Genomic DNA, 22,304 nt, shown 5'->3' on the forward strand with positions numbered 1-22,304 from the left:
AAACTTCCAGGTTCAAGTCACACACTCACTGCAGTACCCGTGAACAAATTGCTCCAGCAAGATTACCCTGTTGTGTAAATGGGTGAATTCACACCATATGAACCCGTGTGCAGCTATTTACATTAAGCAGCTATTACATTAATAAAAATGTTCTACAAGAGCTGGTGGAGCACAGAGTGAGCATAACCCAAACCTGAAAAAGGCCAAGAGAGAAGGATTGAGGTCAGCAGCACATTTATCAATCACTTCCAACTGTTGATCACTTGGGGTCACTTAGTAAACAGCAATATGAAGACGCTGAAATGTTCACACCAGAAATGCTGAACTCGCCGACCCTAAACTAAACACTTGTAACCAAACATTAAAATTGCACATGTAACAATTGCAACAAGCTAATGCAGACAGTGCAGAACACAAGAGTCAATGGTGCTGATGAGCAGTGTGCGCTGCCGTTGACCCAGTGCTCTTACCGAGGCCTGGCATTGCGTTAAACAGGAAACGCAGAACAAACGTGCAGCATCATTTTACATTTAATAACAGCTTTCCATAAATGTTAAAAGAATGCTATCTTGTGATATAGGAAGGTGGGCTAACTGTGAAGGTGTACAAAACTGGCACTAGTAGCTGGACAGCGATGAGTTTTCTTACAGCCGGCCATAAGTTCAGTTTGCGCGCAGCAAAAACTGTGAGACAACTGGGACGTTGTTATGGCATCTGCTCCTGAAACGGATCATAACCGTTTTGTATACCACAAATGCAAACTTCACATTGAGCACGTGCATTAAAAAAGTGGCAGCTGCCGTACTCTTCGCTGATGTTGTCACAGTGTCACTGTGGTTCCTACCCCTCCCCCCATAAAGTTAACGTAGAATGCCCCTTTATTGAGGACAAGAAGGAAAGAATAGTGACGAGAATGACGGTTGTGGCGTTTGCTCTCGCTGCCATCGAAGGTTGCTGACGCCATGCTGGGGAACCAGATGTTTACACATTATGACCGCGCCCACGTTGCCCAGCTGTGCGAGAAGGCAGGGCTCCTCCAGAGGGCTTTGGAACACTATACGGACCTCTATGACATCAAGCGTGCTGTGGTGCACACACACCTGCTTAATCCAGAGGTAAGTGGTGTGTGTGTGTGTGTGTGTGTGTGTGTGTGTGTGTGTGTGTTTGGATAGTCATTCCTCTCCATCTTCCAGGCTGTGTCCCCTCTTTGTGTATGTATGTGCCTTTCTTCGTTCATTGGTACAAGTGAAACGGCGAAAATGTTCCGAAAAGAGCAGTAAATGCTCTTGTACTTTGTGCTGATATCCCCATGAGATTTTTAAAAAATTTTCTATAAAGAATTCGGCTCACCTCACTTTACATAGTGTTCTTCTCAACAATGTGACATTTCCTTCATAGAGAATGTCTTTTAATTTTTCCTTGTGTTTCTCCTTTCAGTGGCTTGTGAACTTTTTCGGCTCCTTGTCAGTGGAGGACTCCTTGGAGTGTCTGCGGGCCATGCTGTCAGCCAACATCCGCCAGAACCTGCAGCTTTGTGTGCAGGTGGCCTCCAAGTACCACGAGCAGCTTGGGACGCAGACTCTCGTCGAGCTTTTTGAGTCCTTCAAGAGCTATGAAGGTTAGTGAGTTTTCGCTCTCTCTCACCTGCTCATTCCTTCAAGAAGAGTTTTTGACGACTCGGAAGGCAAGCGATCGCCGTCTTTGCTGTGTTTATATTGCAGCATAGGATGAGATGTAAAAGAGCTCCAGTGACTCTGTGACAGCACCCTACACCATGCAGGTCAACTGTTGCATCCTTAATGAACAGTCAGGGATTAGAAACAGAAATGTTGGCCAATATCTTTACAATTATTGCTCTTGTTAAGTGTAGTACACAATATTTTCAGGTCATATTAAACAAATGAAATGTTCACTTATCTTCCTTCTGAAAGGACTCTGTGACACCTGGTGGTGTAAGTTAAATAAATTTCTCTTCTTGGACTGGCAGTGGTGGAAAACATCCATCCATTGTCGAAAACCGCTAGTCCAGTGTTCCAGAAGCATAGGGTGTGAATCGGGGTACACCCAGGGTGATACACTAGTCCATCAGAAGGGAGTCTTGTACATTTAATCACACACACTTGCAACGCCATATCAGCTACACATTTTAAACATGTGAAGTCACGACGAGCAGCGTACGGTCAGGACTCCATAATGAAGGTAATGGTTGGCTTTCTGGCTGCAGACAGTCAGTAAATATGAAATGCTGTGCTCCATAAACACAAAATAATTTTCTCATAATGGTGAAAAAATGGTAAGGTTCATTACCACAAAGCTTGTAAATCGAAGACTCGCTGTATTGGGTTGTATGTTCTTAAATTACATTAGGGAAAGGAGAGGGTTTGTGTATGTGAGTGAGAGTTTGGGTAAAACTGACAAATTCCTCAGAGATCTCAAACCTGTACGTATGGTCTCTGTACTTCTTATTCTTCCAGGGCTCTTCTACTTCCTTGGTTCCATTGTCAATTTCAGCCAGGACTCTGATGTCCACTTCAAGTACATTCAGGCTGCGTGCAAAACGGGGCAAATTAAAGAGGTGGAGCGGATCTGCCGGGAGAGTAACTGTTACGACCCAGATCGCGTGAAAAACTTTCTCAAGGTACCAAATCCCCTACAGCACAATCGTAAGCAGCTTTATGGCTGCTGTGGCAGCAAAAGTAGACTGAAGTTGATGTCAAGAGTTGTTCTGATATTCTGGGCTTGGTTTCTGAATGACATTTTCTTCATGAGAATTGATTTAAAAGCAGCTTTTCAGGAACAAATAGCACTCGCTACATGAGTGAAATATGTAGTTCTCTAACAAACATTGTACTTGTTTTTAGGTTTTTCTCATACGTTGAGGGAGATGTGACAACACGCTCTTGAATTGACTTTCAGTAACCAGTTTGATTTGTCTGCTTTCCTGTACCTTTTAAGTCACAATCTAAATGTTTTGATGAAGATGCAGAATGTATGTTGTGCAGCTTCGTGTCTTGCGGGATGTACAGGACCGTGCTTTCTGCTCGTACAGACCACACCAGAAGCTCCCTGCACAGATTTGTTCTGCACTTGCTCTCCAGCCCACAAGCTTAGTTGGGGCTTTTGGTCACAGTTATGGGTTTGTACATTGAGGAGCTGTTGTACATCACTTCTGTCTGACAAACTACATCTTACATATTTGCTAAGGTATCTGTGACACAGATAATAGGACCTCTTTTTTTTTTTTTTTTGGGAAAAAAAAAAACTTAAAACTGTTTCCTGAATGTCACGCCTGGTACTTGAAACATTGTTTGCACTCTTGTGTTTTTAGGAGGCCAAGTTAACAGACCAGCTACCACTGATCATAGTGTGCGACCGGTTTGACTTTGTCCATGACCTCGTTCTCTACTTGTACCGCAACAGCCTGCAGAAATACATTGAAATCTATGTCCAGAAGGTGAGGAGTTTCATGCAAAATTAGTAAAAAATGAAATACTGTCGGGGGGCGCGGTGGCGCAGTGGGTTGGACCGGGCCCTGCTCTCCAGTGGGTCTGGGGTTCGAGTCCCGCTTGGGGTGCCTTGCGGCGGACTGGCGTCCCGTCCTGGGTGTGTCCCCCTCCCCCTCTGGCCTTGCGCCCTGTGTTCCCGGGTAGGCTTCGGTTCCCTGCGACCCCGTCTGGGACAAGCAGTTCTGAAAATGTGTGTGTGTGAGAAATACTGTGTGGACACCTTGTTTGCTTCTTTAATGATCAGTATTGTCACTATTGTGTTTTGTGAAAACCGAACTGGAGAGTGTAAAAATACCTTCCAGAACTTGGAGACATGGTGATTGTCTTGCAGTCAATGCAATGTCAGGGTACGAATAATAATAGATTAATAGACACTGTTAGCACAGAAGTGTGAAGGAAAACTCCCTTTTTTTGACAGATTGGACCTTGAAACAACACTTGAGCTCTGTGATGAAACTTCCTGTGTTCTGTATGTAAAAGAGGTCTTTGGAGTTCATGAATCTTTAATATAAAGGATGATGCTGTACACGGGCAGGTGAACGCAAGCCGACTGCCAGTGGTCATCGGGGGCTTGCTGGACGTGGACTGCTCGGAGGATGTGATCAAGAACCTCATCATGGTAGTGCAGGGCCAGTTCTCCACTGATGAGCTGGTGGCTGAAGTTGAAAAGAGGAACCGGTAAACATTGCATCAAAATGTGCTGTGATTTTGACCTTTGAAAATATTCACTGGCTCCTCAATTTACAAGCACAACTGTGAGTAACTAAAGTGAGGCTGCGGGACTTTGTGACTTTGCCGTTACCAGTTGAGTCACTTTTAGCAATATGTTTAATTCAGTAAAAGCTGAATAATGCATGTAACTCTACTTATTAACAGATTAGGTTCTGTAAAAACCTCAGACAGCTTTAATAGATGAAAGAGCCATTGTGAATAGCCGGTTAGTGGTTTACTCTAATCCCAGAGCCAAAGGGGATGAAGCAGAGTACACCCTGGATGTGTCTCCACTACATGGCAGTGGGGCACTTTTATTGTTCTTATTCACCTCAAACTACAGGAAAATTAGAACTCGTTTAAAGTTGCTAAAAAATATGTAATCTGCACAACCTTGTATTTATTTATCATACGCTTTTCTCCAAAGCGACTTCCAACAAACGCTATGTAGTGTTATCAGCCCACACACCTTATTCACAGTGGGGGCTTACACTGCTGGATACACTAATTACAACTTACATCAGTGGAACACACACACACACACGCGCGCGCACTCTCTCTCTCTGTGTCACTCACACACTATGGGTGAACCTGAACAGCATGTCTTCGGAGTGTGGGAGGAAACCGGAGCACCCGGAAGAAGCCCAAGCAGGCACGGGGAGGACATGCGAACTCCACACAGACTGAGCGGGGATCGAACCCACGTTCTCTCGCACCACCCAGGCGCTGTGAGACAGCAGCGCTACTCGCTGTGCCACTGTGCTGCCCAGTGTGCTGCGCTGTTGAATCCCATAAGCATTTCCAGTATCATCCTCTTCAGGCCATCTTCACCTTTGTTGTCTACACAGTCAAAAAATATGAATGCTAATACAATATGTGCCTAGATTTTAAAAATGTTGGCAATAGCTGTAGTAAATGAAACATCTTTGTAACTGCTTTCATTGTAGTATTTTTATTTACTTGAGGATAGCAGCAAGTGTGGTGGTGGGAGCTGCTGCCTTCCATCTCTGACGCGGTTTTACTCTCGCCTCCTCTTGTCCCACTTCTGCCGTAAGGTGCATAGGTAGAAATTACCCAGTTATATTAATGGGCAAATCAGTGTGAGTTGTATCTCAAGTTGCTTTGGGGAAAAAGTGTCAAATAAGTGTAATACTTTAATGTTAATGTAGCTCCACTGTGTAACTACTGGAAATGTGAGTGCATTCACTGAACAAACGCTGAATCAGTGTTGATTGATGCCCTAAATGTGCAGCCTTCTTCACCTTGTTACTGATCCCCGACACTCAGGAACACCAGACACGACCTGTGACAGCTGGAGGTGAATGAATCGTCTCCCGCAAGTCGTTTACTGCCGGCTAACAGTTGAACGCAGAAACGTGGGTCATTTATTCACTACAGCACAGATTCCTAAAAGTCCAACAGTGAGGAAAATATGAAACTTGAGCAGCTGCGGTATGTTTCTGCTTACACCACCAAGTAACCACTGGACCGCTGTTTAATTTTACAATTATGCCAACCATCAGCAGCACAAGTTATACAACAAACCTTCGAGAACTGCTGCTGTTGGCGAACTTCGATCAGCCACTTTTACGCAGGGTTGCTTAACATGAATTTAAAGGTCAGGGTGAAGTTTTAAAAAAAAAAAAAAAAAAAATTAAAAAAGAGTCCTGTTTGTTTTGCCATAATCAAAATGTGGAGGAGTATCAACTTTTTCTTGTGAAAGGTATAGTTCCTTTTTCTCCAAAATGTGTCTCTAGTCTCCACTCATTTTAGTGCTGCGATGTGATGTTAGCAAAGAAGAAAACAGCATCGGAGCAGCTTTTCTTGGAAGAAGAGTGAGCTTTAGTGTACAGAACGTGCACGTTACAGGTGCAGTTTAGCTTTTCTAACTGTTTGACGCCAAGTGCTCTTTGTTTGATCTCTACAGTAAGGTTTTGTTAACTTGTGTTATAGATTTTGCAAGAAAATAGCCAAAATAACATGACTAGGACAAATGTTTTGGATTCGAGACACCAAGTGTGTGTCTGTCCCAAAAAGTCTCACATAAGCAGCGCTGACATCACACAGAATAATTAAAATGACCATTTTAGTGGCAGAAATGCTGCCGTACAAAATAAAAAGCACAGTGTATGAAACAAATGTATTTTTATAAGCCACTGTAGCAGTTATTTTGCTGCACAGGAGCCTGTCATGTAAGGGATGAGTGCACACTATCCATGCGCACGAGGGAACTGAGAGAAGAGCACAGGTGACTGTCTGTGACATGGATCACCTAGAAGAGTGTTGGAGCAAGGTTTCCTAGCTAGCTTAGCTGCGATGTAGTGCGTTCACTAGAGTGGTTCAGACATGGAAATCTAATTTTGTATTAATATATTATTTATTTAAAAAAACATGCAGGGCTGCCTGGCTAATGCAGAGACTGCGTGAGTCCAATGCACATAAGATTGGGCACTTGCACTTTAGACAGGGCCCTTAGCTTGTGTGCGCTGCATTCATTCACAGTCATGTTCCTCTTCAGACTGAAACTGCTGCTCCCCTGGCTGGAATTCAGGATACATGAAGGGTGTGAAGAGCCAGCGACCCATAATGCCCTGGCCAAGATCTACATCGACAGCAACAACAACCCCAAGCGCTTCCTCAAAGAGAACCCCTTCTACAACAGTGCAGTAGTGGGCAAGTACTGTGAGAAGAGGGACCCTCACCTGGCCTGCGTGGCCTATGAGAGAGGACAGTGTGACCTGGAGCTCATTAAGGTAAGTGGCTCACTGCACTCATGGCGTAGTAAAAAAAAATTACTCCAAAAAGTCTAATGCACACGGAAAGGTGTTGTTTTGTCGTAGTCTGTTTCCTCAAAAATGTGTTCAGAATTGCACAAGTTAGCATTTGACACAACAGTTTGTTTTAGCTGAACCTATATCTACAAATGCAACATTGTTTAAGATTGCCACACAAATCAGAGAAGGTTTTGCTAACATAAGTTTTATGGTTGCAGCCAAGAATAAAGGGAAAGTACATTTCTGTAATCAAAGTTCTCACAAGTGACTGATAACTGGAGATGTTTTAAAAGTAAATTCTAGTTAACGCTGCTGTGCTTTTCCTTCCACATATGTTACCTGGTTGAACTCAAAATTTTGAGCCAGGCCTTTGTTCTAGAAAATGCTTTGTGTGTGCTGCCTCTTTCACCGTGGTTTCATGTGGTTTAGGTGTGCAATGAGAACTCGCTCTTCAAAAGTGAGGCCCGCTACCTGGTTCGCCGAAAAGATCCAGAAGTGTGGGCAAACGTGTTGGAGGAGAACAATCTATACAGGCGCCAGCTGATCGACCAGGTAATTAACAGCTAGGTGTGAAAATATGAGATCCAGCTATAGAAGGAAGACTGCCGCAGTAAATCCTGGTCAAGGAAGCAGGGGGGAGTCTGCAGCACAAGGGGTTTGCCTTACAGCGCTAAGGTCTGTGACATCCAGGAGGTCAGGAGGTCAGTAGGCCCTGAAACGTGGAGCTCTGAGTCACAGTCTTCTGGCTGCAGGCGAGACCTGGCTGGTTTGAACTGAGCTTTCCTTGAGACGCCTGGGTCTTGAATTTGTTTGGCTTCAGATTAGTAGGTGCGTACTGGTTGCAGCAGACACACTGTGGCACTACAAGATGTGTTTGGGGATATTCAAGGGTTGGGTTGAGTTAGGTAAGCAGATACCTGTCAAAATCCTTGCAGTTTTAGTTGCATGTCTTTGTGGTTTTTTATGATACTGTAGATCCTATGGCCTTTACAGCCACATTTATTCATTTAGCAGATAATTTTCTCCAAATCTCTGAGAACAGCAACCCCTAAGCCTAACCTTTTCAATGAAACCCTGGGAGAAACAACTCCCATGCACCTGGTACCAGTTCCAACAATGAACAAGATTAAAAAATGCGTATTAAACAGATGGGAGGTTATACCAAGTGTTTATCCCTAGAGCAGTCATGTTTTTGTGACTCCGTGGCCTGATAGCAGCTTTTTTTTCCTCTTTTAAAGTGTGAAATTAGTCTGATTCCAGTTATTTATATTTGGAAGGATTTTTACTGTATTACATGACTTTAAGGTTGCTTCTTAAGTCTACACATGGTTATATGTCTTAAGTAAAGGAAGGCTACAGTAAAAAAAAAAAAAAAAAAAAAATGTGCGCACCTATTTGGTGAGCAATAGGTAAAAAGGCCTTTTCTACGAAGGTTTCTGGATCCATTGAGATCATCAGTGTTATGTTTGTGTCGAGTAGACAGAAACCTGCAGTGTGTGACCCACACAGGTAGTCCAGACTGCACTGTCGGAGACCCAGGACCCAGAGGAAGTGTCTGTGACAGTTAAAGCCTTCATGATGGCTGACCTACCCAATGAGTTGATTGAACTGCTAGAGAAGATCGTCCTGGACAACTCGGTCTTCAGTGAGCACCGGTTCGCTGCTGTTTTTTTTATTAATGCTGAACTGCTCTGCATCTGTGTTGACGCCAATGTATGCCACCACTTCAGTATTGTGCAGTTGAGTCATCCCTTCTGCCTGGATGACATTGTGAAGTTTTCAAATCAATTATGTGTAAAAGTAGCACAGTGGCAGCATTAGTGTTGTGGCACACTTTCATATGTAGGGTGTTATGATGCCACTGTAGGTTTGATGCAGAACCCCAACATGAATTATGAACTTGAAATGGAATAGCATTGCAAGCCATTCTACTATGAAAACTGCCTTCAGTATGTAGTGTGGTTTTATATTGTGGTACAATTTTGATATTTTGTTCAACTCTTAGCCTTTGAGGATCACCCCTGCAATACATGTTTTCATAATTTGAAATGTGACGGCAGACACATTCAGATTTGAAATTTAATTATTTTGTTAATTGACAGAAACCTCCAGAACCTCCTGATTCTAACAGCTATAAAAGCCGATCGTACCCGCGTCATGGAATACGTAAACCGTTTGGATAACTATGATGCCCCCGACATTGCCAACATTGCTATTAGTAACGAGCTCTTTGAGGAAGCCTTTGCTATTTTCCGGAAGTTTGACGTCAATACCTCCGCCATTCAGGTAAGCGTTCTTTAACTCGCTCTGCCCAGCACTCACTTTGGTTTTGGTTTCATATAATAATGACATAATAAATAAATTTGTAGGCTTTTTAACGTAGCAATGCTTAGTCCCATAATAAGTGTTGCTACCGATTGCAGATAGACGGTTATTGCAAAGCCGTAGAAAGAGGTCTTTGCTGTATCATCCTTCTTCCAGTTTGTAGGAATTGGAAAGGACTGAGTACTGTACTGAACTGAACTGCAACGGGTTGTAGGTCCTGATTGAACATATCGGCAACTTGGATCGAGCCTACGAGTTCGCTGAGTGCTGCAACGAGCCGCCTGTGTGGAGCCAGCTGGCCAGGACACAGTTGCAGAAGGAGCTTGTCAAGGAAGCCATTGACTCCTACATCAAGGCAGACGACCCTTCGGCCTACATGGAGGTGGTCAGTGCTGCCAGCAAAAACAGTAAGAGCCTCGAGATGAACGCGTTGCTGCTGGAGTTCTCCACCAGAGGGGACATTTCTGGCCAATTACGATTATTGTTGTTTTGGTGTCCTCCGATGAAAAGTCTCTGCTCAACAGCTCTGTCTGCCAGAGACCAGCAGGGCGGTGCACTCAGTGGACGTGCGCCCCTCACAGTAGTGTCCCATGCTGTTTTCAAAGCTACTCTAAAAAGACAAGAGTCACCAGGCTTGGTTAGTTTCATGACTGCTAGCAGTTCCGCCACCAGCTGGTAGCACTCAGATGCATCAAAGGTGAATATTTTAACTGACTGACTGTCAGTTTAGCAGCTGTCCTTCGCACCTTGCTGTCAGTTACCCAAGCGTGATGAAGGACGCCAGTTTCCGTGCTGCATAAGACGCATAAGAGACATCAGCACATTTCTGGCTTCAAAAATGGATGTGTGTTTTGACTGGTTTTAAGTACAGTTTTTTTTTGGGGGGGGGGGGGTCTGAATGAGCTGTTTTCTTCTATAATACAAAGGAAAATGGCTCAGCTTTGGAGATGGTATATAGAGGATGTAAAATAATGCATTTTTAACACGTGTGTCGTAGTGAAATGTCTGGAAAACCAGAGACTCTCAAAAAGGGCCACTATTTTTTTCTGAGGTGTATTTGCAGTCGTTATCGTTCTGGAAGGTCTAGCTGCATCTAGGCAGCTTAGCACTGGCAGCCAAGGTTTTAGGCAGTTCGTGCTGCTACTGTGTTGACTTTATTGTGCCAGTGATCTTCAAGAGCTTCGGGGTCACTGGCAGCAAAACATCTCCACAACATCAGCGGTCCACCTCTGTATTTTTTGCGGCCGGATGTGACCTGCATCTTTGTGTGTGCGTGTCCCCCTCTCCTGATTCCAAACATACCTATGGTACAAGTTACGTTTTGGTCTTTTTCACCATAGTACCTGGTTCCACTCCAGTTCCGGTGGCATCTGGCAAGTTGCAGCTACTACTTGATTATTGCCCTAATTTTGCTAAATGGTGTTCTGTTTTCTGTATCCATGATGCAGTTTGTCAAGGTCAACAAGCTTTAATCTCTTGAGTGCTTAGTTCTTCACTTTTCCTCATGACAGTTAACAGAATGCTTCCTGACAGTACCTACTTTTTACACCACAGTGTTACAGGAAGTGTAAAGAATGACCCCATATGAATTAATTTTGCTTTGTTTTCTAACAACAAAAAAGAGTAAAAGCACAGGTAGCGCTTTATCTGTATGTGTTTGTGCAACTTTTTCTTCAGCGTTATGAAGGGCGCTGGTAATTTTGGAAGTCACTGTAAATGATGTTGGTCTTTCTCTCCACCTGCCAGGTAACTGGGAAGACCTGGTGAAATTCCTGCAGATGGCTCGGAAGAAGGCCCGGGACTCCTACGTGGAAACGGAGCTCATCTTTGCCTTGGCTAAGACTAACCGACTCTCAGAACTCGAGGAAATTGTGAGCGGCCCTAACAATGCTCACATCCAGCAAGTAAGGGTTTATGCTGCTGCTACTGACGGTCATACTGTGCTCCCGTGACTCTCAAGTGTCCTCTTCCTGTGTTCTAAGCAAAACTTCCGTACCTGTTGCTCAACGGTTGAGGCATGGAATTAACGTTTGAATGAAACACTTTTAACCTTTCAAAAAACTTCAGCAATAATGAGATGTGGGGGGAGTTGGTAAACGTGGTACTCAAAGTTAACATCCAAAAAAAAAAATTGTGTACTGCAGTTGCTGACCTTCACATTCTCTAGTTTGAGGTACGTGCAGTTAGCATGTTAATCAACAGAAAAATTAAAACTAACAAATATTTCACCACTTTCTGGAACTTAGTTGTACCATTAGATGTTCGCTCACATACGTAAAGACACTTTAAGGTCACTGTTTAATCATTGTAAGTAAACTAAAATCCTTCTGACCACTAGCATTTTGTGTGCATTTTAAAAAAAAAAAAAAATAAATAAAAATTCACCAGTATAATTTTTTTTTTTTTTTTTTTACAGGTTAACATTTACTGGTAAGGAAAAAAAATATGTAGCCCGTGCGCTTAATATAAGAGCAAGTCACGGAGTAACTTTTTTTTTTTTTTTTTTTTTTTTTTTTTTTTTTAAAATTAAATAAGACTGACCTATGCTTTTCCCACAGTACAGAAGAAAAACATTCCTATTGTGTTAAACATACTTAACCCCCCCCCCCGTCCGGGTTCACTTCCTTGGATGAGTGAAATAAGTTGTGAGTCGAGGTGGGATGAAACTCCTCTCTGGCCCTGAATGGTCTCACTGCTAACTTTGCCCAGTGAAATCAGCAGAAGAAATGAACTGACCTTGAAATTTCCTCCACAAAGTTAAATTCCTCCAAACGTTTCCTTGAGTCACAAAGTAAAAGCAACTCGTTACTACTCGCGTCTGGTTATAACGGAGAACACTAGTAAGCGACATTGAAGTCACGCTTCGTGGTACAGCCGTCTGGCTTTCCGTGAAGTGAACACTGTTACTCCCCCCGAAACAAAACGCTGCAGGTGGGCGACCGGTGCTACGAGGACAGCATGTACGACGCAGCCAAGCTCCTGTATAACAACGTGTCCAACTTCGCCCGGCTGGCCTCCACATTGGTTCGCTTGGGGGAGTTCCAAGCCGCTGTGGACAGTGCCCACAAGGCCAACAGTACGCGCACCTGGAAGGAGGTATGTCCCCGTCCACCTCCTCCACCCCCAGACCGCTCACCCTCATTATGCCGCAACCAGCTCTCAAACAACCAGCAGAAACTGAACTGCAGCACTTGTTGGAATAAAAGTATCATGTAGTCATTTGGTTCCAGTCACTGTCATTAGAGCACGTTCTTCATAACGACGGAAAGGAAGAGTGTGTTTTTTTTTTTAAAAAAACACACAAAGATGACGGCATGCAACACCGAAAGTTTAATGGAAGGAAGCCGACGCTGCCTTGCGAACACTTAAACGGTTCTCAGAGCAGCATTTGTACGTGGCCACGTACGGTGTCGTTCGGCTTCACTTCGTTTCTAGTAATTTCTGAAACGGAGAAGAGGCGCAAGCAAGCAGGCGGATATCTGACAGCTGCCGAAGATGCTTGAAGTATCACTGGCACCAGCAGCACCACCGCACCATGAGACCTCGCCCTCAACCTGGGCCATGAAAACAGCTGCGCCGCACAGCCAAACACCCCCGCCTGTCCCTCCACAGCCCTCTGTGACACACTCAGTCGTGTACGGTAACTTAGTGACGGCAGAGTTCTGTAAATCACAGTAGTTTGTGTTCACTTAAAAAAAAGAAAATGTAGAAGTGTGTATTACAGTACAGTATTGCGTTATGTGTTTAAAGTGGTTAGACGTAATTTCAGTAATCATACTACTCTTAATTGTGGAAAGCAGCGTTTGCATTCTGCGTTTTTGTAAACCTCTTTGTGTTTTTGTTAGCTAGCTCATGGGAGTATTACTCAGTCAAGCGGTAAAGTCCTTTTTCCAGCACCAGTGTCGTCACATACAGAGTCTTCAGTTTCTGTCCGTTCCCGTCACGTAAACGCTCTGAAATTCTCGCGACGGTACGCACGCTATGTCCAGTGTATGAAAAGGTGGCGTGTTGTAAACTGGTCCTGCTCAGCCCCTGCTCCGTCTGTCGTGCGTTAGGTGTGTTTTGCCTGCGTCGATGGAGCAGAGTTCCGACTTGCCCAGATGTGTGGTTTGCACATCGTCATCCATGCTGACGAACTGGAGGAGCTCATCAGCTACTACCAGGTATTCAGAAAGCTCCCGTCGGAGGTTTGCACACGCAATACACAAAGTTTATGCAGAGCAGCCCATTATCTGAATGGGTACAGAGGAGTCTAAAAAGTGAGAAAACACTGAAAGACTGTTAGTGTGGAAACACATTTAGTGACAGTTGAGTGTGTAACGTAATGGTTTTTCTTACCGTGGTAAGAGCTGCTGCCTTTGGACCTGAACGGTGCCAGTTCGACTCTCGCCTACTGCTGTAGTACCCTTGATCGAGGCACTTACATTTACATGTACATTTATTTACTTATCAGACACTTTTGTCCAAAGCGACTTCCACTGAGCTCTATGTAGTGTTATCAGCCCACACACCTTATTCACCGCAGTGACTTACACTGCTAGATACTACTTACAAAGGGTCACTCACTTACCCTAAATTATTCCAGTAAAATTGCCCAGCTGTATAAACGGGCAAATAACTGTTGGTAGATAATGTTGTAAGTTTGCTTTGAAGAAAAGCGTTGGCTAAGTGAATAAATGTAATAACTGTAGACTGGTTCTCCAAGTCTCCCTCTAACGGTAATAATAAACATGGAAAGGTCATGCTGCTGTGGTGTGCATGCGGTGAGCAGTTTGCATCGTGGCGTCACAACGTCCAGGACTCTGTGTGCCTTACCACTGTGCAATTGGACGAATGCTTTCTTCGAAAAGTGACGCGGACAGTGAACGTTGTGAAAAGCGTAGGCTGTGAAATGTACTGCGCCGGTACAACAGTGTGTTCTTCCTGGTCTCCTCACGGTCAGGACCGGGGCTACTTCTACGAGCTCATTGCCCTTCTGGAGGCAGCACTGGGCTTGGAGCGTGCCCATATGGGCATGTTCACCGAGCTCGCCATTCTCTACTCAAAGTTCAAACCCCAGAAGATGAGAGAGCATCTGGAGCTCTTCTGGTCCCGAGTCAACATTCCCAAGGTAAGAAAACGAGCCCAAGGCATATGGCTGGTCAGCGTAGCAAAGGTACAGTAAGCTAGAACCTCAGGTTTAATTAGTCTCTCTCTCTGTTCTTTAGCTTTTTCGTAATTATTTTGTGTTCTAGTGACTTTCATACAAGCCTGTGTTTCTTGAGTGATATTAATTAGCATGAAACAATGATTTGATGAATCCACAACTGGCACCTGAGAAATAAACTGTAGCGGATTATATAAGTAGAATGTGTTTTGTATATCTTATGGGTAAAAATTTGAGTATCCCATCACTGACCAGGTACTTCGAGCTGTGGAACAAGCTCACCTGTGGGCAGAGCTCGTGTTCCTCTACGATAAATATGAAGAATATGATAATGCGGTCATTACGATGATGAACAATCCCACTGATGCTTGGAAAGGGGGACAGTTCAAGGACATCATTGCCAAGGTGAAGTAAATGTTATGGGAAAACTTTTCTCTGCAGGTTCATTTTCCATCCGTAGCCCCACACCTCTTCTGGCACGTTGGCAAAAACAATCGGTATAGATGTCAGTCTAAACGTTTTCATGATGCTTACAGCTGAAACTTTTTTCATTTGTACATTTCTGCCAGCTTTGGTTGTTGGGTAGCTCTGTGATTGCGCACACGTGTGTGTGTGTGTGTGTGTGTGTGTGTGTGTGTGTGTGTGTGTGTGTGCGTGTGTGCAGTGCAGCCAGTGGGACCTGTATTAGTTTGTTTGTTTCTCCATAGGTAGCAAATGTAGAACTGTACTACAAATCCCTGCGCTTCTACCTGGAGTACAAGCCCCTCCTAATAAATGACCTGTTGGCTGTTCTCTCCCCCCGACTGGACCACACAAGAGCAGTAAACTTTTTCTCCAAGGTACTAAGAGGGTCAGCAGCACCCCATGGCCCCATGCCGCTTTCTCATCCAGAGATACACGAAACGAGATCATACATTATGGAGTAGTGCCGTCTGCTGCGTGGTTTACCATTTTTAAGCAGTTGTGAGAAGTTTGAATATTTATGTCATAGATGGGCCAACTGCAACTCGTCAAGCCTTACCTGCGTTCTGTGCAGAGCCACAACAATAAAGCGGTGAATGAAGCCTTGAACAACCTGCTAACTGAAGAGGAGGACTTCCAGGTGCGTTGTTCCTTAAGTCCCCCCCCCCTCTCTTTTCCCTTTTCCTCCTGCTTGAAATTAGGTGACCTTGAATAGATGTTGGCTCTCAGTGACCTTAATAAAACATGCCTCCTGTTTTAACCTCCACTTGGGATCTTAGCCTTGAAAGAGGGGCATTCATTGAACTTGTGATTGAGTCAAAAATTGTTTGGTCATTGTCATCTTTTTTCCTTTTTCTGCAACCTTTCGAAACATTACAATGGATACATCAGCATGTTTATGGAATTTTTTTCCACAGATTTTTTCAGGCTACTTTTCCAAGTGCTGCTCTACTGAGTGTCTCTTGACCAGTAGACCCTTGTTGATCAACTAAAGTGCGTTGCAAAAGTATTCAGGCCCCTTGAAAGAAATCAGCATTCCCTGGATTACAGATTGTACTTGGACATATTTTATATGTAATCAGTGTTTTATCGTGAACTCATGCCCCTGCACTAAATTATCAGACCCAAAATAAGTTATTGCCTAATGCTATAAGTTATGTATTGTTTGCTTGTGGTTTTTAGATTTACATTTTAATAAGTGAAAGGGAGAGGAATTTCTTTTATCTTTGCTTATGCATTTTTGCAGTAAAAATGGTTGAAATGGTTCAGGTCTAATTTGTTTTTCTAGCTCAGATAATTTTTGATTTCTTCTAGATTTCTTCCGTTTGATTTCTGTATTTCAGAGAGGAAAAATTAATTTGACGATGAGGTGTGAAAACAGATTAAATGTAATTTGACTTTTGCATCATCATCCTAATAGGGTCTCCGGGCATCTATTGATGCATATGACAACTTCGACAACATCAGCCTGGCACAGAGGCTGGAGAAGCATGATCTGATCGAGTTCCGACGTATCGCTGCTTACCTGTACAAGGACAATAACCGCTGGAAGCAGAGCGTGGAACTTTGCAAGAAGGACTGCCTTTATAAGGTGAGTCTCTGACCACAGCAGAATTTAACTTCCAACTTTAAATACAGGCTTCCCTCATACAGTATAATGAAGGCTCCATTTACATAAATGTACATTTGTAAGCAGATGTAATTTTACTGTAAAATTTGCATAATGGGCCATCAGCTGACACAAGGGACACTACTAGAACAAACGTGTCAATCAAACACATGCACCTTGGTGATGTCAGACAGCTTCCCCTCACTTCTCCTGCACATCTCCTTCAAATATCCTCCTTCAAAGGAATGACCTTCCCCTCTCACTCAGAACTGCTGAATCTCTGCCCACATTTAAATAGGGTACAGTGGCACGGCGGCACAGCAAGTAGCGCTGCTGTCTCGCAGTGCCTGGGTGGTGCGAGAGAACATGGGTTCGATCTCCGCTCAGTCTGTGTGGAGTTTGCATGTTCTCCCTGTGTCTGCGTGGGTTTCCTCCGGGTGCTCCGGTTTCCTCCCACAGTCCAAAGACATGCTGTTCAGGTTCCCCCAGTGTGTGTGATTGTGTTTCACTGATGCATGGATGAGTAACCCCTTGTAAGTAGTGTATCTAGTAGTGTAGTCACCCACCTCCGGCTGTAGTACCCTTGAGCAAGGTACTTACCCCTAAATTGCTCCAGTAAAATTACCCAACTGTATACATGGGTAAATGATTGTAAGCATGTAATAATTGTGACCTTAACATTGTAAGTCGCTTTAGAGAAAAGCGTCAGCTAAATGAATAAATGTAAAATGTAATGTATTAAAACTCATCTCTTCGATTCACTACTCCCATGTACTTGCAAGTTCATGTAATGTGTAAAATGTTCATGCACTATAACTTTGAGATCATAACTGTTAAACAATGGATAAACATTACATTTACATTTATTCATTTAGCAGATGCTTTTGTCCAGAGCGACGTACATCTCGGCAAAAGTACAATTTATGCATTACGTTAAGAGAAGGAGACACAGCTGCAGACATGAAAGTCTCAAGCAAACCTAGTTTGTTCCCTACCACTTGCTGCACCAAGGTTCATTGTTCCTGCAGCTACTTCTGCAATGTAAATGTTTAATTTAAAAAAAAAAAAAGGGATTGTGATTAGGAATTGTCATTTATTTGGATAAACCTTTATACAGCTACCACTGTGGTAAACATTGGTTCATATGGTGGAAAGAAGCTAACTGTACATAAGCATCTAAGTCTGTCTCTCCTCATGCAACGAACACATTGTATTTTTTATGAAATGTTTGTCGCTTTGAAGAAAAGTGTCTATTAAACGAATACATGTAAATATCTGTGCTGGATTGCAAGCAGCTAAAAAAAAAAAAAAAAAAAAGTATCATTTATAACAAAAGAGGCCTTAAGCAAAAAAAGCTTTTAAAGAAAGTCCTAAACGTTGGAAATGCAAAAGAAAGCCGTACTGAAAATGCACAGAAGTCTGTGGAAAGGCTACATTATTACAAATGGAATTGTGACATGATTCACTATTCTTTTACTGGAAATTGTACTTTACTAGTAGTTTAAGAGGGGGGTTATGAGCATTACAAGTGATTACAGTACATTCATCCCTCATCATTTAGTCTCCCGATATCCAGTTTTATTTTACATATTTACTCCAGAGTTATTAACACTAGTTATGGTAAATAGGTACAGGTTTGCAGTCTGTGGCATTGGTCCAGGCCCATGATGATAGGCAAGGTAGCTTCGTGAGATGCACCGCACCTTAATTTTCGTATTATTCAGTTGTTTAAATGTGACATACAGCGGCCTCCTCATTTAAGTCCATCCACACCATCAGAATAAGTTAACATTATTAAATCGTTAAATATTTTGAAAATGTATTTCATGTAAATAACCCTTCAGGAAATCTTAACTCCAATAATAAAATTATGAATCCTTAGTTATTTATACATACTCGTACATTACATGTATTCATTTAGGTGATGCTTTTCTCCAGAGCAACTTAGAATGTTAATCTACTTCGTTATTTACCCATATATACAGCTGGGTAATTTTACTGGAGTAATTTAGTGTAAGTATTTTGCTCAAGGGTACTACAGCCAGAGGTGAGATTTGAACCTGCGACCTTTGGGACTTTGTAGGTCTAACCACTACACTACCATCTGCCCCACTTTTGTTTCTTCTACTTTAGAGTAGAATAAAAGATCTTAAAGTGTAATGACAGGAAAATTAATTGTTCTTACCTATATTTCAAATGTAGATTTAAAGTGCGTTTTCAGATGCGCACTGGTAACGAGGCTTTTTATGTACAGTGTCATCCTTCTTATTACAAATGCACCTGACACATGCAGAACTCAAAGGGGGGGGAACTTTCTATATACAATTGAATAATTAAATTAAATTAAATTTTCATTCATTCATTCATTCATTCTTTTTAATGTGCCACACACACTTTTCATTTAGGGTGAACCTGGATGGACTCGTGACAAATATCAAGACCTCAGACAACCTCAAAATATCATTCGGAATAAGGCTGCAGTGACATAGTCACCAAAACCAAATGCTCCATGCAAGCGGTGCTAATAACAGCTGTCAACGTGCTCCATGTCTCAGGATGCCATGCTGTACGCAGCAGAGTCTCAGGACGCGGAGCTGACGGAGATGCTTCTGCGGTGGTTTCTCGAGGAAGGCAAGAAGGAGTGCTTCGCTGCGTGCCTCTTCGCCTCCTACGACCTGCTCCACCCCGATGTAGTTCTGGAGCTGGCCTGGAGGCACAACATCGTAGACTTTGCTATGCCTTACTTCATCCAGATCACGAGGGAGTATTTGACCAAGGTGAGTCGTAATTCGGGGGTCCGTTGCCGTGATTGTAACATCTGCTGAAGGTCTTCTCGTTATTTCTTTCTTACAACCAAAATATTTACTGACGTTTCTTTGAACAAATGTATGTAAATGTCCACAGCTGTTATACTTACGTCTGAATGAGTACGGAAATGACAAAGTTTGTAAATGTCTCCTTTGCAGTTGCCTTGGCACCCAAGAGAATGAGTTGTGTATGTAGGAAGTATTGCGCTATTGTGGTCTTTCAGATCGGACAGATATTAACAGCCATGGTAGCTCATGTAGTGTTTTTTTTTCTTTTTTCCAAAAATGATGTCATCAGTCAGCATTATAGATGAAGGCTGAGAAACGGTTGTCAGTCAGGGCACTTTCGTGTTTGGTTTCTTTTAACAGGACATTTTACGTTGACAAAAATGTGAGTATTCTCTACTGTGTAGAAGTATCCATATCCACTGGCTCCTCGTGTATTTTCAAAGATAAACATCTATTTGATATTGTATTTTTTTTTCTTCTTTAATTTTTAAAAATTTCCGTTGTGTAGTGAAAACAACCCGTGTTTCCATGCCTGTCCATTAGTGTGTCGGTGTGAAATGGGTGCGTTTTAGCTGCGCGCCGCCTTTTCTTTTCTTTTCTTTTCTCTGGGACGTGGCATATGGAGCGTAGATACACAGCTCTACTGTAGGAGGTTTACGATTCCATTGCCTGTACTGATCCGTATTGACCTAAAGTACCTGTGATTCAGGTATTTAATCATTTTTATTATTCTATGATGACGTATCATACGAAACTACTGAATTTGGATAGACATGAGTTGACTAATTCCTCCTGTTAAGAATTTAGAATGAATTTATTAATAAATGGCGTTCGTATGGTATAGATGCATTTTCTTCTGCTTTTCATGTGGTATTTATCATTCATGTTTTTTCATTTTCTTCTTATTGATTTCATTTTTTTCTTTACTTTCTGCTCATATTCATATTGACCCCCCCCCCCCCATAACAAAGTGCAGCTATCCTCACAGACACATCTGTAGCAAAACCTGTAGAAGTGAATACAAATTTCCAGATGAAAACAAAAATGAAGGAATGCCAAAGGCATGATGAGACATGCTTTGCATCATGTGTTTTTATAATCTATTATATTTTAATTTTTAATTATTAAGCAACATATTTATTAAATGAATCAGCTTTAACAACAAATTGCAGCCGTGTCAGATGCATGTTTAAAAAGTTTAAGTGCTTTTGTTGCAATTGAAAATTGACAAATTACAGATGGTATGAAGGCCTCTACCTACCAGTTTTAATAGAGCTACTGTAGCACCTACGTTTCCATATTTCCAATAGGCTTTTATTAATAAATCCTGAAGCTCAGGCCACTGTGGTTTTTTCAGCTAGACGGAGGACCTAAGAGAGCAAAATGTCGTCATCCTTCTGACGTGTTTGATGTAGTAAAGTGCAACTGACTTGAATTGCAGTTCATGGAATCCGATTAAAATAGTTTTATAAAAACCAGTCCTGCTGGATACTTGATCAGAAGAATACTACTAACATGATCATGGAGAAAGCAGATAAGCAACCTTTTCAGTTTGCCAGAGGTGATGCGGATGCTCAGGTGGCATTCGGCTGTGCACACCTTGCTCTCGTGTCCTTATCTCCGGTATCCGTGGTTTTCCTCGGCGGTTCAGAAGACTAGACTTAATTCTTGTACATTTACATTTATTCATTTAGCGACTTACAACGTTAAGGTTACAATTATTTACCCATTTATACAGCTGGGTATAAATTTATACTGGAGCAATTGAGGGTAAGTACCTTGCTCAAGGGTACTACAGCCGGAGATGAGGCTCGAACCTGCGACCTTTGGGTGCAAAGGCAGTTGTTACCACTATGCTACAGGCTGTCTCCGAATACACCGTAAATAATCATCGCTCTGTAAGTCCTGAGAGATAAATGCCGCAACTGGCATTGCAATGAAACGGTACTGCTGCTTTCGAGAGATCAGTCGAGGAAAAGATTTGAGCTCATTTTAATCACAGGAGACTTTAACCAAAGCAACAACCAGTCCGAGGAAAAGTGGCTCTGATTTTCTTCAAACTACAGTAATGACAACTTAACATAAATGACTTAAGTTGATTTGCAGAAGGTGGATGCGAAATGTACTTAAAAGGGCTGGCGGAAACACAAATAAGAACTTGTTGAGCGCAGCACAAGTGTCATCGTTTATATATCAAGGAACGTTCAGCTTCAGCAGTTCACCCCCTTGTCTTGCAGGTGGACAAACTGGACTCGTTGGAAAGCCAAAGGAAGACTGAAGAAGTGAGCGAACCGACTCCTGCTGTGTTTGGTACGTTCCTGTGTAGAGCTCTGTCAAAATGTGCACCTCTCTCGTCTCTTCAAAGTACCGTATGCCTTACTTTTTAGCAAGTGTTGCATCGTAATTGTAAGAAAGAACAGGTCTGCAGGCACTGGTACCGTCAGATGTGTGAATGAAGTTGCTCACTTGTATGTCTGCGTGTGTTTATGTGCGTTTGCGTTCCTGCAGGCCAGCAGCTGATGTTGACAGCCGGGTCCACCGCTGCGCCTCCACAGCCCGCCTTCCCGGGTTATGGATACCCGGCGCCTGGCTACACCCAGCCCGCCTATGGCTTCAACATGTAACGGCAGGCTGCGGGCCTTTGGACTTTGCCTGCTCCAAGGGCACACTGAACATATCGTTTGGGTTGAACCAGCTCTACACAGCATGAAGATGGCTCTTAGCTCCTAGTGCGAAACAGCCTGCTACTCCATATTTATTATCATATATGTGTATGTGTGTGTGTGCGTGTATATTTATATATAGACACACGTACACTTGCCATTAAATTTCACCTTTAAAAAAAAGAAAAAAAAAATTGTGCGGCGTCAAGTCAGTGTATCTCTGCATTTTGTCTGAATTGACAGCACTGACTCTGATACCACGTTGTGTTGCTGGTGGGGGAAAAGCTGGTAC

At 42.9% G+C, this 22,304-nt stretch overlaps 1 protein-coding gene across 2 annotated transcripts in view; it reads left to right on the forward strand.

Annotated features, from left to right (window-relative positions):
* The window catches only part of cltcl1 (clathrin, heavy chain-like 1), a 40,014-nt gene extending 17,837 nt beyond the window's left edge, over positions 1-22,177 (forward strand). For both annotated transcript variants that reach the window (XM_018728734.2, XM_018728735.2), the window contains exons 12-32: positions 951-1,115; positions 1,438-1,618; positions 2,475-2,638; positions 3,329-3,454; positions 4,042-4,184; positions 6,736-6,970; positions 7,421-7,543; positions 8,501-8,646; positions 9,094-9,277; positions 9,531-9,723; positions 11,063-11,220; positions 12,248-12,412; positions 13,372-13,479; positions 14,259-14,426; positions 14,718-14,867; positions 15,170-15,301; positions 15,454-15,564; positions 16,345-16,515; positions 19,089-19,310; positions 21,587-21,659; positions 21,858-22,177. In XM_018728734.2, the coding sequence (XP_018584250.2) occupies positions 951-1,115; positions 1,438-1,618; positions 2,475-2,638; positions 3,329-3,454; positions 4,042-4,184; positions 6,736-6,970; positions 7,421-7,543; positions 8,501-8,646; positions 9,094-9,277; positions 9,531-9,723; positions 11,063-11,220; positions 12,248-12,412; positions 13,372-13,479; positions 14,259-14,426; positions 14,718-14,867; positions 15,170-15,301; positions 15,454-15,564; positions 16,345-16,515; positions 19,089-19,310; positions 21,587-21,659; positions 21,858-21,973 (3,234 nt within the window). In that variant the 3' untranslated portion in view covers positions 21,974-22,177. The remainder of the gene's footprint in view (positions 1-950; positions 1,116-1,437; positions 1,619-2,474; positions 2,639-3,328; positions 3,455-4,041; positions 4,185-6,735; positions 6,971-7,420; positions 7,544-8,500; positions 8,647-9,093; positions 9,278-9,530; positions 9,724-11,062; positions 11,221-12,247; positions 12,413-13,371; positions 13,480-14,258; positions 14,427-14,717; positions 14,868-15,169; positions 15,302-15,453; positions 15,565-16,344; positions 16,516-19,088; positions 19,311-21,586; positions 21,660-21,857) is intronic.
* Positions 22,178-22,304: the final 127 nt, after the last annotated feature.

The sequence above is a fragment of the Scleropages formosus genome, chromosome 21 (assembly GCF_900964775.1).
Source record: "Scleropages formosus chromosome 21, fSclFor1.1, whole genome shotgun sequence".
NCBI classification, from domain to species: domain Eukaryota; kingdom Metazoa; phylum Chordata; class Actinopteri; order Osteoglossiformes; family Osteoglossidae; genus Scleropages; species Scleropages formosus.